The 15,106-nt window shown below is 37.3% G+C and overlaps 2 protein-coding genes across 3 annotated transcripts; both read right to left on the bottom strand.

The window, feature by feature from the left end:
- Window positions 1–1,022: 1,022 nt before the first annotated feature.
- Window positions 1,023–4,620, bottom strand: LOC118488063 (ATP-dependent 6-phosphofructokinase 2-like). The gene is made up of 2 exons (XM_035985159.1): window positions 3,948–4,620; window positions 1,023–2,005 (listed from the first exon to the last, which is right to left on the bottom strand). The coding sequence occupies exons 1-2, from the start codon at window positions 4,578–4,580 to the stop codon at window positions 1,184–1,186; spliced, it is 1,455 nt and encodes a 484-aa protein (XP_035841052.1). The 5' UTR covers window positions 4,581–4,620; the 3' UTR covers window positions 1,023–1,183.
- A 1,592-nt stretch (window positions 4,621–6,212) lies between these two features.
- On the bottom strand, window positions 6,213–9,271 carry LOC118488062 (probable galacturonosyltransferase 4). Of its 2 annotated transcripts, none has more exons than XM_035985158.1 (8): window positions 8,988–9,271; window positions 8,877–8,911; window positions 8,725–8,794; window positions 8,526–8,641; window positions 7,874–8,124; window positions 7,403–7,760; window positions 6,745–7,326; window positions 6,213–6,652 (listed from the first exon to the last, which is right to left on the bottom strand). In XM_035985158.1, exons 1-8 carry the CDS (start codon window positions 9,103–9,105, stop codon window positions 6,380–6,382), a joined length of 1,803 nt encoding a protein of 600 aa, XP_035841051.1. In that variant the 5' UTR covers window positions 9,106–9,271; the 3' UTR covers window positions 6,213–6,379. The 2 variants fall into 2 exon arrangements, with proteins under 2 accessions (XP_035841051.1, XP_035841050.1); XM_035985157.1 differs by having other exon boundaries at window positions 8,877–8,917; window positions 8,988–9,270.
- Window positions 9,272–15,106: the final 5,835 nt, after the last annotated feature.

Below are 15,106 nucleotides of genomic sequence, written 5' to 3'. Positions count from 1 at the left end.
CTTAAATTAGAGTTAAATTAAGGTTTCAATCATAAGAGAGTTTCTAAACAAGTGAACCTTTTCATCACTTTAAGTTCTAATAATTCTTTCATTTTACAAACCATTTTCAGCAATACATATACCAATTTCATGCACTTTTATATACCTTCTTTTGCACTTTTTATACATACTTTCTAGCACTTTATGCAAATTTTCACCACTTTTATAACACAAGTTTTCACTACTTTAATTACACAAAATTTGAGCATCTACCACTTTACTACTTTAGAATATTGCAAGAATATTGTAGGCCCATGGATAAGCCCATATTTCTCACAAAGTGGCTTTACACTTCTGATTAATTTTTATGCACTTAAAACCAAATTCTAACAAGAATATTGTAGGCCTATGGATAAGCCCATATTCCTCACAAAGTGACTTTACACTTCTGATTAATTTTTATGCACTTAAAACCAAATTTTAGCTGGATAATAACTGCTTACAAAATTCTAGCTAGATAATAATTGTTTTGAATATAAGATGCACTAGAACCCAATTTCAATTGTTAAGTATCATTTCTGACTAGAAAAGAGACAAATACAAAATACAATAATAACCATCATAAAATTAATTTTAATATCAAGTAAGGGTGAAGGGGGCACCCCCTATTGAGACGAGGGGAAAATTCTTTTAACCTAATCGTACGATGCCATGTCATTTCCCCTCTCTAACTCCCCTCTTGCCCAAAAACATACGGAATACACCTCTCATGAGGTGGGGGAAACCATTAAAAAAAAAAAGAAACAGAAAAAGCATGATTGGTTGAAAAGCTCGGCCCACCTTCATCCCCTCTCTCTCTTCCCCACAATCAGTGACTATCCACCGAATTACCTCCTCCTCACGCGGCAAAACATACCGGCAGCACCCTCCCCACTCACGGCAAACCCTCCCCATTCCCATTCCCCGCGAACGCCCCGAACAGCCTAAAGACAAAGATCTCACAAAAGAAATGGTGAATTAAACAAACAAACAAACAAACCATGTATTAAAAGTTAGTTGCCCCATTTAGTAATCTTAAACATGATCAGTATGGTAAGCTAGTACACCAACAATATTAACTAAGAAAAGCACATATGAAATGTTACTTTAAACACAGGATCATTATGGGTATGATTTAGCTAGCTAGCACCAACAAACTTGTGCATCAATTCCTCTGGAAATCGGGTTGTGTAGTGACGGATCTAACCCATGCCCATTTATGATCTTTGGTGTCCACTGGATTCTTGGTGACCGCAATCTCTTCCATCGGAATATACGCATAGTTACCATTGATCGGTCCGGCTACAAACCCGGTGTACCCAGCCATGACACCATGAATTGCCGAGTGTGCCAAGAGCGTGCAGTAAAGGTTATCAGTCGCATTCGCCGTAACCGCTCGGATCATGTATGTAGGATCGATATACTTGACGGTAAACAACTCACCCTCATGATCCTTACTCCACCAGCTCTTCAACTCCGATTTCAACCACACCCCTACATCTAAAAACACTGGATTCCCAGATTCATCTCGCTCTTGTTTCTGCTCATCGGTTCGTGGAATCATATCCTGACCGGCCCCTTCGGCAACCACCACGACAGCATGCCCGTTTTGTTTCAACCGGTCGTCAAGAAACTCGAAGAGTCCGCCTTTTCCGTGAAGGTAAAAGTCATTTTCAGGTATTAAACAGCAGTCGACGTCGCGACTGCTTAGGGTTGCGTAAAGAGCAATGTGGCCTGTGCTTCGACCCATAAGTTTAACCAGGCCTATGCCATTGGGTGCACTCTCGGCCTCCACGTGAGCCGCACTAATTGCTTGCTGGGCCTTCTCCACGGCCGTCTGAAACCCGAATGATCTGTCGATGATTCCGACGTCGTTATCTACTGTTTTGGGAATTGCAGCGACACCAACATACAACTTCCGACGCTTGATTTCGTTGAATATCTTTACTGCTCCCCGTAGGGTTCCATCTCCCCCTATTATGTATACCTGAATATATCATGTAAGATTTGGTTGGTAAAACTAAAGCTTCTCTAAACCAATGCAGGGAATAACAGAAAACAAATAAAGTTACAAAAGGATAAAGAACTAAGCCAAATTTCAACAAATATAAATTGGGCTGTAAACAAACCGAAACCATTCGGCAAGAAGTTCGTTTAAAATGGACGATTAGTTCGATTAACAAGAACACCAACAAGCTTTTTGTTCGTTCATTTATATTCGTAAACCTTGGTAAACTATTTGTATATGTACGTTTGTGCATGTACAAATATCTATATACACAGTTACACACACACATAGTAATTTTAATAATATTTATACAGATGACTAATAATTATCATATAAGAAAATCAATCTTATGTATATTTTAACGTTAATATCTTTTCTGATGATCTATTTTTATAAATAACTTATACTTTTCATATATATATATTCGTTTATCTATTTTTTTTTTGAACGGCAAATTTGGATCACTGACGGACCACTGGAGTATCATCGTGCCACCAGCGAAACCACCCGATCATATCCATCTCCACTAGGCATAATGCCTATACACCAATTCAGGAGGAAACCCAATAAATATGGGAAAACCCCCTTGTGGGAATCGAACCCGGGACCTATTGGTCCCAAAGCTTTATCCCACCCCCAAGATGCCACTAGGCTATTCGTTTATCTATTAAATAAACAATTACAAACATACATATTTTCTTAAGAACGAAAACACATATCTATCTATTGCATTAACGAATGTGAACAAGAAAATTCATTTGTTAAGTGTCCATGTTTGTTCGTTTGTTTGATTAAACTTAAATGACAAAATATGAACAAGCCCTCGTATGGTTCATTTACAACCCTAAATGAAAACACCCTACCTCCCTGCTTTTGAATGTATAATTATGTAACTCAGTTCTAAACTTAAACCTAAATAAGCTTCTGCCGGACCATATTATTTTGTGAGGGCCTCATAATGGTGGATTATACCTTAATTGGCATGAGTGTATCTTGTTGTACACTTTTGTTCGACTCCTGTAACATATAACATGGTAGGACCTCGTAGGTTTGTCGGGATCGTACATTTCAACACGAAATCGACCTAATGATAGCCCGGTAAAGAGAAACAAAACAACACATCACCCACAATATTAATACAGAATCGCCAATTAGTTTTGATCACAACTCTTTTACGCCGAACACAAACAAATCTTGTTAGAATTTTAGATTTGAGATTTAACTAACAATAAAAAAAATATAACTGAACTACTTGGTTATGGATAAAGGGGTCCAAATCACTACATTTATAAGGGCCCAGGGGGCGGTGCGTGATTCTATCACGTAAAGCAAGTTCAACGCGTGGAACATCACAAATTCCCACCCCCACCATGAGTTTATAACGCGTGTAAAATTCAACGGCCTGATGGCCAGATTTTGTGAGAGGAATTGTTGGTTGGGGGGAAATTGTTGGGTGTGGTGGTGAGTGATGACCATTGCCACCAAAAAAAAGGTTGTGAGTGATGGAAAAATGGTTGATGACACGGCGGAACTTGATTGGTGCTTGTGAGTGATAGAATTCTATCACTAGTGACCACCCCCTCCCCCTAACTCATGTTAGCAGTGTATATGGTTTGGTTACACACTAATGGTCAAACACAACAAATTAACAAACTTCATCTGCTATCTTAGACCATTTCTATTCCTAGTGGCAAAACGGGTGGGCCGGGTCAACCACCCCCTTGTGTAACGAGGTCAAACTGGATTCGGGCGATGTGACACTTTGTAAAAAACGTTCAAATGGATTCTGGCCATAAGTCTGGGTGTAGGTGCACCTGTTCTAGCCTATCTTCAACTATAGACCAAATGAAGCATATACAATAAAATATAAAAACATATATGTTAAATTAAAATAAATAAACCAATAATCATTCAAAAGAACCTGATTATATCCATGATCTTCAATGGCATTAACAATCTTATCAAGATCAAAACCACCTCTAGAAGTCTCAAGCACAGTCCCACCTCTCTTATGCCAATTATGAACCATTTTCACATCAAGCCTAACCGGCTCCATCGAATAAAACCCGCGGTAACCCGCCTTGATCCCGAATATCTCCCGGACCCCATACTGCTCCCACAGCCCCACCACCAGCTCCCGGATAACCGTATTAAGTCCGGGACACAGGCCCCCGCATGTAACAATAGCAGCCCGAACATTTTCAGGCTGGTAAAATATGTTCTTGCGGGGGCCTGCACGGTGGTAGGCTAAGTGGGAGGAGGGGGAGGGTCTGGAGAGGTCGAAAAGGGTCCGGCGGATGATGACGTCGGATTCGGAGAGGTAGAATTCGTTGGAGGGGTGGTAGAAGTGGTTGTGGTCTAATGGGGTGGTATGTGGTTGGAGGTTGGGGAGGGTGTTGGTTAGGTGAGGGAGGTGTACGAGGTTGATGTTGATGGTGAGGTTGTTGTTGTGGGGGTTTGGTGGGTTGTTCATGGTGGTTAACGGTGGTCGGAAGATGAAGTTGGACAGAGAGAGTGGTGAGACGTGTTGAGTGTTTTGGTGGGGTTGTATCATGTTATACACGTGGATAGATACGTGGCGAACCGATAGTGTGACGCGTGTGTTTCTGCATAAACGTATGAAGTTCTTAGATAATAGAAAAAGACGGGCAAAATCAATCTGTATTTTTACATCTTTAAGTTTCTTTTATTTTAGAGTTAAATGTCATTTTAGTCCTTTAATTTGGGTAATTTTATCAGTTTAGTATAAAGGTTTCATTTTTTTTATAGATTCAAACAGGTTTTACTGTTGCCATTTTAGCCCATTGGCTAACTTCATCCATTATTTATGTTAACGAGAAGGGCGATTCGGGCATTTTATATGGCGAATTGTCTTTCTAGTTAACAAAATTACATAAAAAATGACCGAATCGCCCTTCTGGTTAACAGGAAAAATAGATGAAGTTAACGCAGTGGACTAAAATGGCAACGGTGAAATACATAGAAGAAAAATGAAACTTGTGAACTAAACTAGCAAAATGACCCAAACTAAAAAGACTAAAATAACATTTAACTCTTTATATTTTAGTTGTTATAGTTTTACTAAAATCACTCAGTATTTGCTATCACGTAAAATGTTTTTTTTTTTTCTACCTTTTTTATATGAACTACAATTACATATTATCATAAAACTTAATTAATACATTTATAAGGTTTTTTTTTTTTACTTTGATTTTCTCTAAACGAATTATATATATACACGTACTAACAGTTGGTACTTGAAATAAAACAAAAGATGTTGTCATAAGGTTTTTTTTTTACTTTGATTTTCTCTAAACGAATTATATATATACACGTACTAACAGTTGGTACTTGAAATAAAACAAAAGATGTTGTCATAGCAGGAAAACACGAAAATTTTAAGAGATGCCTTTTGAGGAAAATTATCAAATGAGAAATACTTTTCATAGGGAATTATTAATCTGGGAGATATATCTTCGAAAATGAGGTGATTTATACATTTTAACACTATAGATACGATTATTTACAACTTGTTTGTTATGGAAGTCAACTGACTTTTAAATCCTAATCAATAATTTACATCAATTTTTTTTTTTTTTTATAAATTTAACCTTCTAATATACATATAATATTTTTTTTACTTTATATAAGCATGAATAGTAATAGGTTTGTTGTCAGCGAGTTCTTTTACAAACTTGTCACACACAATGCCAATAACATAACGAGATAAGACATTCCATGCTAACAAAAACATTAAACTCTCCCATCATCAACATTGGGATAAGATTAAGGGTGTATTGCTCTGTGTCAATTTTCAAAACACAACTAGGATATACATCCATGATCCACGATAGGAAACTCTTGGTAAAGGTCTAGTTAAGATAGATTAAGTTCTTGATTATATTAGTAGAGGCAAAAGAACGACACACACCAGAGTCAAATAACACGCGAGTAAGTATATAACAAATAAGAAAAATACCTAACATGACATCTAAGATAACCTTAAGAAAAGTACCTAACACGACATACACATACCCTTAGCCTTCTTGACGATCATATGAAAACACATTCCCTCCATATTCGATAAATCAACCTTTTCTCTTTCGTTGGTTGGTTTTGTTTTTTCTTTATTCGACTTGCATGTTAGTCACTTACTATGGTTAAACTTTATCGACATATTTTCAAATTTTCAGTTAGAGCGTGTGCTACTTGATTCTATTTTTATGTTGAGAAATGGCCGGGTTCTCTTTTAGCAAGGTTGATACATGATCAAACTAACCATCAATGCCATGAACAATCAAAGAATATAAACTACTTATTGACCCGCTTTACGTCTTCTTTTCAGTCTACTCATCAACTCATATTGCAATCCCGCATGTACGACTGATCATAGTCCACATACCTGCTCCAGTAACCTCTAAACTTGGGTATCCCCATCTCGAGCCACGGTTTCAAATTCCCATTGTAGTGAATCACTGCTGCTCGTTCAATCTCCTTCTGGCTCACACTCGGGTTGTACCCGAGCCCAAGTACATGCCATGACTTTTCTAACGTGTATACCCGTTTCCAGAAAGTTATCAAACCAGGTGGCAACGTCCCCAGCTTCCAAAGTTGCCTCTCGTTATTCTGCATCCAAACACATAACAAATGATCACGAAACCATCAAGATTCAAGTATTTGACTATTTGAGAAGGTTGATTAGTGAATGAAGCACACACCAGATTCTGCCACGAGTGATAAACCTGTGTAATATTTTGTTTCTTCCATTCCTCAAGATCGAATACATTCATTCCATATGCCCATCCACATGCATGTGGGTCAAAGTTCTTAGCGATGATGGGATTCAAGAAGTTGAGGTAGCGGTCAAACCGATGGAACAAGTTTCCCCCACACGTCTCAACGGCACCATTCACCTTACCTTTCAGATCAATAGACCAAAGACCACTTAAATCCTTCTGAACCACTATATCATCATCCAAGAACACCACTTTACTCAGCTTCGGAAATATCTCCGGAAGGTAAAACCGAAGATGGTTCATTATTGACAGATATTTCGGGTTCTGAAACTTCAGATTTGAACCAGGCTCGCCCGCCTTATGTGTTTTGTAATAATAGTCAATCATCTTCTGAGAAGCCAGCCGTTTAAGAACCGGGCTATAACTCGCATTTAGCCACGTGAATTCATCGATGTTCTGAACTTGGATTGTAGCCTTCCCGGGTGGGTTTACAAGAAACCACATCCGCATTGCAGCATAATTCAGCTTGTCGGTAACAATGTGGAACACATGTTTCGAAGGATCCTGCCATGCTTACACGTTAACAATCACAACTTTCAAAATACCATAATAAAAATGTCGAAAAGAACATATCACTCACATTGGCATTTGTAACAGTTGAATTGACAACCACTGCTGTAGCTAACACATTATCCGAAAACAATGCATAGTGGAACAGGTTCGGGTCGTCAAGATTTTCTTGATTTGGGAATTGTTGTGCAGAAGAGTTTATAGAATAGTATTCGGTTGAAAGGCGTAAAGTAAGACAATGGAGGCCCTTAGGAACAGTTTTGGCAGTTAAGTGAGTCAAAAACAAGGCCTGTTTCTGGTAGACACGTAGTTGTTCTTCGGTTGAGTAGATCATAGCACGAAGTTTTCTTACAATGGCAGTGCAATCATCATGTATTTGCTTTCCTTTTGCCAATGTTTGATCCATCGCCTTCAGCTTGTTATATGCACTGAATTTATAACAGGTTAACTAAATACTATAAGCCATCAACAGATTTAAAAAAAAAAGAAGAAGAAGTTAATATAGCTAACATTTATGGCATAATTTAAAAGTAAGGTTTACTTCTTTGGTAAATCTGCATCGTTGGTTGCATCACCAAGTGCCTTTTGAACGTCCTTCATACGGCCCCGAAGTTCTTTAATAAAATGAGAGTTGCTTCTTGTTGCAAGAAGGGAAAGAAAAAGTCTTCCCCCAATCAACTGGTCTTTGAGATACCGCACGCGAGTATCGGCCAAAGGATGTTCATCCGGTTTCTTACTTTTTGTTTTTGTAAGTTCCCTTTTACCAACTTTCTGAGCCTCTTGTTTAGTTTCCTAAAGGATCAGACATCAAAACATGATTTAGGCCCGACACACGTAGCAGATTTTTGCATGTTATGTGTCTAATGCTATGTGGATCTGTCTCTCTGTTAACAGCAGTAATTGGTCAATAGAACATAAGATTACCAGTTATGAAAGTAAATGATGTTAGAAATAATGACGGTAAAGATAAACAAGTGGCAGGTGACTAATTTCAGTCTTCATCTTTCATGTGTTATCATACATAGTTTAGGTGTGTGTAAAGGGATGTGGGAATCAATCAATATGCATGCTCTAATACCATGAAATAGTTTATGCTACATTGACTAATATTTCACAATTGACAGGCAACAAGGTGAATGAAAGTGACATCACATGAACAATTCCACATAACCTTTTTTAGACAAAAAACTTACAACTTCAACGGCTAACATTGCACGATCATTCGACCTCGACTTCACATTCTCCTTGTCACCCGCTTCTTGTCGTTCACCACGAGTAACTTCCTTAATGAGAAACACACCCTTTGTCTCTAAAACATCAGTCTCAAACCACATAATAAGTCCAAAAAAAAAAAAAAAAAAAAAAAAACGAAATGCGAGTAAGCAAATAAACCTTCAGTAAGCTCTCTATCTTTCCTTAATAATTCACCATCAACAGATTCATTCAAATTATCCTTAGGTATCTGTAAATAAATTATGAAACAAAAATTACGAAACAATGTATTCAAGATCAATGAATTTGCAAAGAAAGAATATAGGACTTACAACTGTAGAATTATTAGGAATGAATTCATATGTATCTGCAACTAGGAGAAGGAACATAAAATTGATTAGAAGACAATACAGAATATGATGATGAAAAGATAGATGACTTACAAAATAAAGAAATTGCGAGAGGGTTGAGAACAAATGGGGCAACAATTGTGAGGAATAATAGTAAGAGTAGGAGTGGGTTTCTAATCCTGATCGTGATCCTGGTGATCCTATTCATCATGTTTAAAAGAAAACAAGAAAAGGGTAGGATTGTTTTAAATCGGGGTTTACAACTCGCAACGGAATCAGATTATTCAAATGGGGAGGGATGAGTTTGCCGTTAACAATGGTGTTCCTTGATTCTATCAGGTTGAACCCATCACTCGTTTGAGTAATCAGCTCGTGTAATTGTGTAAATTTAACCGAATGAATAAAAAGTAGCATGAAAATGTTAAACCGTTGGCGTTTGTTGTAACGTGTTAACGTAACGTGCAAAAATTTAGATCGAAACGGAAAAGATAAAGAATAATAACTAAGTCGATATGTGATCTGCAAGTTGCGACGGAGCTGTTAAATGGGGAAAAAATGGGGAAAAAATAGACGTAAAACGATGAACCACACTCACTTTGCAACTAGTTAACTCGCAAAATTTAGATTGAAATGTAAAATGAAAAATTTGTAAAAGATGAAAAGTATATGAAACTAAAGTTGAAAGTCCGAAAATACATACTGAGAAAAAATAAATAAAAATGTCTTGTAACAAATTTATAAAATATGAAAAATACATGGGTTACAAGTAAAAGAAAATAAATAATATCAAAAAATCATAATCTACAACTATTAAAGTATTAAGAATTTGAAAATTAATATATCTATAATAATTATTTTTACAATATAAATATATATTATTGAATGAATACATGTAACGCTTTGAGAAAAAAAAAAAAAACAGGTTAAAACTCTTTAGCCATGAATTTAAACCAATTTGGTGGGTTTAAGTGACTCATCCAACCTAGCCAATTTAGTTTCTCATGTTTTAAAATCTTAGTTAACAATTGTATCAAAATATTTTCGAACAGGATCGTAACCACTACTCAACAATGGTAATTCTTCAAATTTTCGATTTCGGAAGCATGGCATCTTTCAAAACAATCATGCATCTTAACCCTTTTTATTATCTTCATTCTTCATTTTCATTTTACAGTAGATAATGTTTATAACAAAAATAATAATAATCAAAAAATCATTTAATTAAAAAAAAAAACTTGCAAAGTTGAGTTGTAACTAAGCAAGAAATTGAAACCTCTCTTGGAAAGAAAAAAAGACCTCGAAGTGACATGACAAAACATACACGAAAACTAAACAAGTAAAACTGAAATGTTTTGAACAGTTTCACTGGCACAATCAGTTTGATTTGTTGTTTTCAGTGACCGTAGTTAATAGCTGAATCCGAAATTTGCATAAAAACGATCCAACTTGTTAGGGCATTGATTTTTAATAGTATGGATAGGGCTATAAACGAACCGAACGAACACGAACCAGACTTGTTCATGTTCGTTTGTTAAAGAATATATGTGTTCACAAACGGTTCATAAACACTTACCGAACTAGATTTTATGTTCGTGTTCGTTTGTTAAGGAAATAAACTTGTTCGTGTTTGTTGTTAAGTTTAGGCAACAAACAAAAACAAACGTTGATGAATACAAATGGAAATAAACAAACACAAACATGCGTTCATGAATAGATCATATAATACACTAACATTTATTAAGTATTTTATTTGTTGGGATCTTGTAATATTTAAATAAAATATAAAAACAAAACACTAATAAACTATCGAACACAAATGAACACGTTACCGAACGTTCACGAACATAAATGAACGAACGCAACCTTTGTTCATCTTTGTTCATTTAGCTAAACGAACGAAATTTCTTGTTCGTGTTCGTTTGTTTAATAAACGAACGAACACAAACGAACTTTCCGCCGAACGGTTCACGAACTGTTCACCAAATGTTTGGTTCGTTTACAGCCCTAACTGTGGATCATACATCCTGAGATTTATCATGGACCACGGATCCTTAGTGGATACTGCAGGAAGTCTGAGGATCAAGGATTCTTGTTATTACTTATGTTTACTAACAATTGTTTCCTATATTTTTTACTTGTATTCGCAGGTAGTTGACGAAGTGGACTAGGTCTAAGCTGGAATATCGGTGGATATGCTCCAAATAGGCACGTGCATATTCAAGTGTAGCCGTACGTGGGATGGTTGCACTATTTTCGGATTGTTAGTTATCTAGTTGTTTCCAATTTTATAAGGGGATAAGGGAGCTCATTTTAGATAGACACATATACGAACACACTCTCTCTCTCTCTCTCTCTCTCGCAACATTCAAACTGTTCTACGCACTAACACTAGATTTCATTGTATTGAGCTCATTATCTTCCAAAGTTGTATTGAATTCTAGCTTATTTTGTTCAATATAGTTGGTGATCAGTAGTTGCCATCACCCGAGGTTTTTTGTGTCGGAGATCTTCTTAAGATCAATGACTTTTTCCTCGTATAAATCATTGTGTTCACCGTTCATTACATTTCATTTTTGATCATACACTTGTTCATCATTCAAGCACACTACCTCACAAAATCAGATTTGGTTACATTATCCTTAGATTGATGTTTGACCAAAACAATTTGGCGCCCACCGTGGGGTAAGTGGTGCTTCAATTCTAAGAATTTTCTTTCATTCCCATTCATTTCGATCAACTTCATGGCCTCTCAGGGGAAAGCTACTTCAAGTGCCATATCGGCAGTTACCTCGTCCCAAACCAGTGCATCATTACCTCCTATTCCCCCTGCATTCTAGAAGAATGCTGAAAATGCTTAGAAGAAGCCATCATCCGTCTTCACAGGATCAGAAACTTTTGATATTTCTTCCTGTACAACTACTAACAATGATATTTCTGTTTTGATGTTGTAGATGAAAGGCTACATGGAGCAGCAAGACAAAACCAACCAAAGGATCCTTTGCGAAATTGATGAAATCAAGAAGCAGAAGAAACCGGCAGAAGATCAGTCTCCACTGATGCCCAGGTCGTTGGATTTTACTACCCCATCATCAACGATCCAGCGTTCTAGGGGATCCAATGTCCAATTTCAAGGATCCTCTAACCTTCAGCATGGATCACTAGTGATGACGCAGCCCCAAGGATCTTACTTCCAACCTCAAGGATCCTCTATCCTTCGGCAAGGATCATTGGAAACCACCCAGCCTCAAGGATCCTTCCTTCACTCGAAAGGATATATGGAGATGTTTCCAGCTCAAGGATCCTATTTTCAGCATCAAGGATCTTCATCTCGAATTCAAGGATCCATGGATTATCCAACAAGGCCTTCAGCACCAATGTATCCTGGATCCAACGTCTTTCAGGATCAAGGATCCTTAAGTATTCTGTAACACTCCGCTTTTTCATAATTCTATTTTTGGAAGCTTGTTCCTCTCTTAATCGTATTTTGTTTTATCGTTGCAAAACCAAAACTTTAATTGTAATAAAACCCATTGTTTTATCCCAAAATAGACCTTAAGTATTCGTTACACTTGTACATCTTGATTCATTAATACGTTTGATACCTTGTTCTTAATTCTTGTAAACATATAATAAACATATGAATACATATCATACATACACCATTTATACATTCTCACGCATATTTATACGTCTTTACCGCTTACGAATACTTGATTATACTTGTCTATACTTGTGCACATGCTAACATTACAAAATACACCCTTATACTATGTGTTTTTATACTTAAAATACCCTAAAACTTATCAAAACAAACTAAAGGGACCTAAAGTGCCAAAATTCAAACTTTAACCCGGAAACTCCACCCGTCGCGTCGCGCGACGGGGATTCCCGTTCGTGGTCGCGTGCCGCGAGCACACCAATCCGGCAGAAAGTTTTCCCAGCTCGTCCATTGGCCAATTTTGCGTTTGTTGAGTTGTGTTTTCTCAATTAAATACCACTAACTCAACCCTAATCTCTTCCTATAAAACCCAACTCACTTCCACACTTCTCCCACTTTACAAACTCACTAATCTCACTCTCTAAACACTCCAAATCTGTTGAGAAACAGTAGCAAAAGGCAGATTCGTATCAAGTTGCAAAAGTGAGTTTAAACTCACTTATCTTCTATCTTTTTCACTTCTTCTTGCTTCTTAGCACTTGGAACACCTCTAGGGATGTTTCCATAGGTTTTCCATGGAAAACCAAGGATGGAACATCACCACATTGAGGTTAAAAATGCAAGAACTTTCTGTTTTGAACAAAAACTTTGTTAAACATTCTTAAACTCATGTTTTAACCATACATTCCTATGTCCTTATGCCACTAATCAAGACTATGATTAAGTGTGCTTAAAAAAAAGGTTGTAATATACAAATTCAGAGGTTTTAATCCTCTAAACTTTCTTTTTTTAAGGGTTTTTGTGACACCTGTGTCACCACGACCATCAAACAAATACCAAGCCGATGAAATATTGTATTTCATACTTGGGATCGTGTATAAATATGTGTATCTTTTGCACATATCAATTCTTGTTCAATTTCAAACTCTACAACGCTTTTTGGGGAATTATACGCAAACTAGTGCGTAAACGTACTCAGTTTAATGCGACAAATACTCCGGAAGACCATCATATACTTAACATACCTTAAATAACCTTTACATAACTTAGAAATAAGTTTTGAAGGCTTTGGTATGGCAAAAACAAGTTAATTCGCTTACAGGGACTAAACTTGACAAACTGCGAAAGTATGCCAATTTGAACTGTAACGAACATTCTGGAACATGTCCATAAGTTAAACATACCATAAATATCCTTTACATAGCTTAGAAATAGGCTTTGAAGGGTTGGGTATGCTAAAACAAACTTTTGGATCATTCAGGGACTAAAAGTGTCAAAAAGTGCATAAGTTTGCACTTTCGCGCATAACTTACGTTCTGAATACATCAGGACATCCAAAAATTTATGTAAGCATCCTTATATTATGCCTTAGTGTTTGGCATGAGAAAAATCCATTCGTCGCGTCATTTGGATCGTTTTTCGCGCTTATGCGCATTCCGTCGTAATTAACCGAACATCGCGATCGTACGGCCAAACGAACCAACATCCGACATATTTTTGAGCATGTTTCATGTCCACAATGTTTAGGAATCATTTTAGGGCCTTAAAGTTGGCTTTACGGGCCTTAGAAGTGTCAGAAATGGCTTAAACATGCAACAGGGACCAAAACTGCCATTTCTGAAAGTATGTACAGATCAGACATGCCCAGGCGGCCCGCCTGAGTTTTGTCTGATCCTGACGCGGGCCGCGTGGCCCCTACAGTTGTAGAAACTTTGTTTTCTTGCAAAACTTGGCCTTTCAAACACTCCAAAGGGCAATGCCCTTTCACCATCTCTGGGGTTAAGGTCATTATAAGCCACCACAACATCTTGACAAGTGTACGCATAGGATCGTGGCACGATATTCAAGAAACGATCCTAACGGCTTTACTTTTCCTATAAATACCCCCCCCCCATTTGTGTTAAAACCCACAAAACTGATCAAAGAGCTCTAAGTTGATGCCATTGCTTCATACCTGAGCTCCTGGATCAAGTTTAGCCGTTTGTTTTGATGCCAAACCTGTTTTCTAAACTTAGTTAAGCATGTTCTAAACCATCGCTTATACTTTCGAACCCGGCCCATTTGGTCGATCATTAGGATCCGACCAAACACATTAGGTGACCATAGCTGTAACCTTCCGAGGTTATACCTTGTGGTCACGATGTTAGGCGTTCCAAACGCGTTATACGCGAACGACGCGTTAAGGTTGCATAAGCTACCTAAACGGGTCGTAATGGGTCGCAAACACTTGGGTTAGGTTTCATTTTAGTATGTAGGCTTTGTTAAACCATATGTCACGAGTCTCCATGCTCGTTTGGTTTACGAACCCGCGTACTATCCGATCTTCCGATTTAGGTCCGGTATATTAACATAGCTACCTATTAGGTGCCGTTTGATATTCCGTGATCTCTAGCATTGTGTGATTATTACACAAGAACTTCAAAGCAATCTCAGGTGAGTACATTGAACCCCTCTTTTACTGTTTTCCAAACTGTTTTGGGGTGGAACACATGTGCCTACTTGTTACTTTCATGCTTTCCATGTTTTCACATCATATACCTGCTATGTTCGTTAG

The sequence above is a fragment of the Helianthus annuus genome, chromosome 16 (assembly GCF_002127325.2).
Source record: "Helianthus annuus cultivar XRQ/B chromosome 16, HanXRQr2.0-SUNRISE, whole genome shotgun sequence".
Classification (NCBI taxonomy): Eukaryota; Viridiplantae; Streptophyta; class Magnoliopsida; order Asterales; family Asteraceae; genus Helianthus; species Helianthus annuus.
The sequence above is the reverse complement of the archived record's forward strand: the minus strand, read 5'-3'. Positions and strand labels throughout refer to the sequence as shown.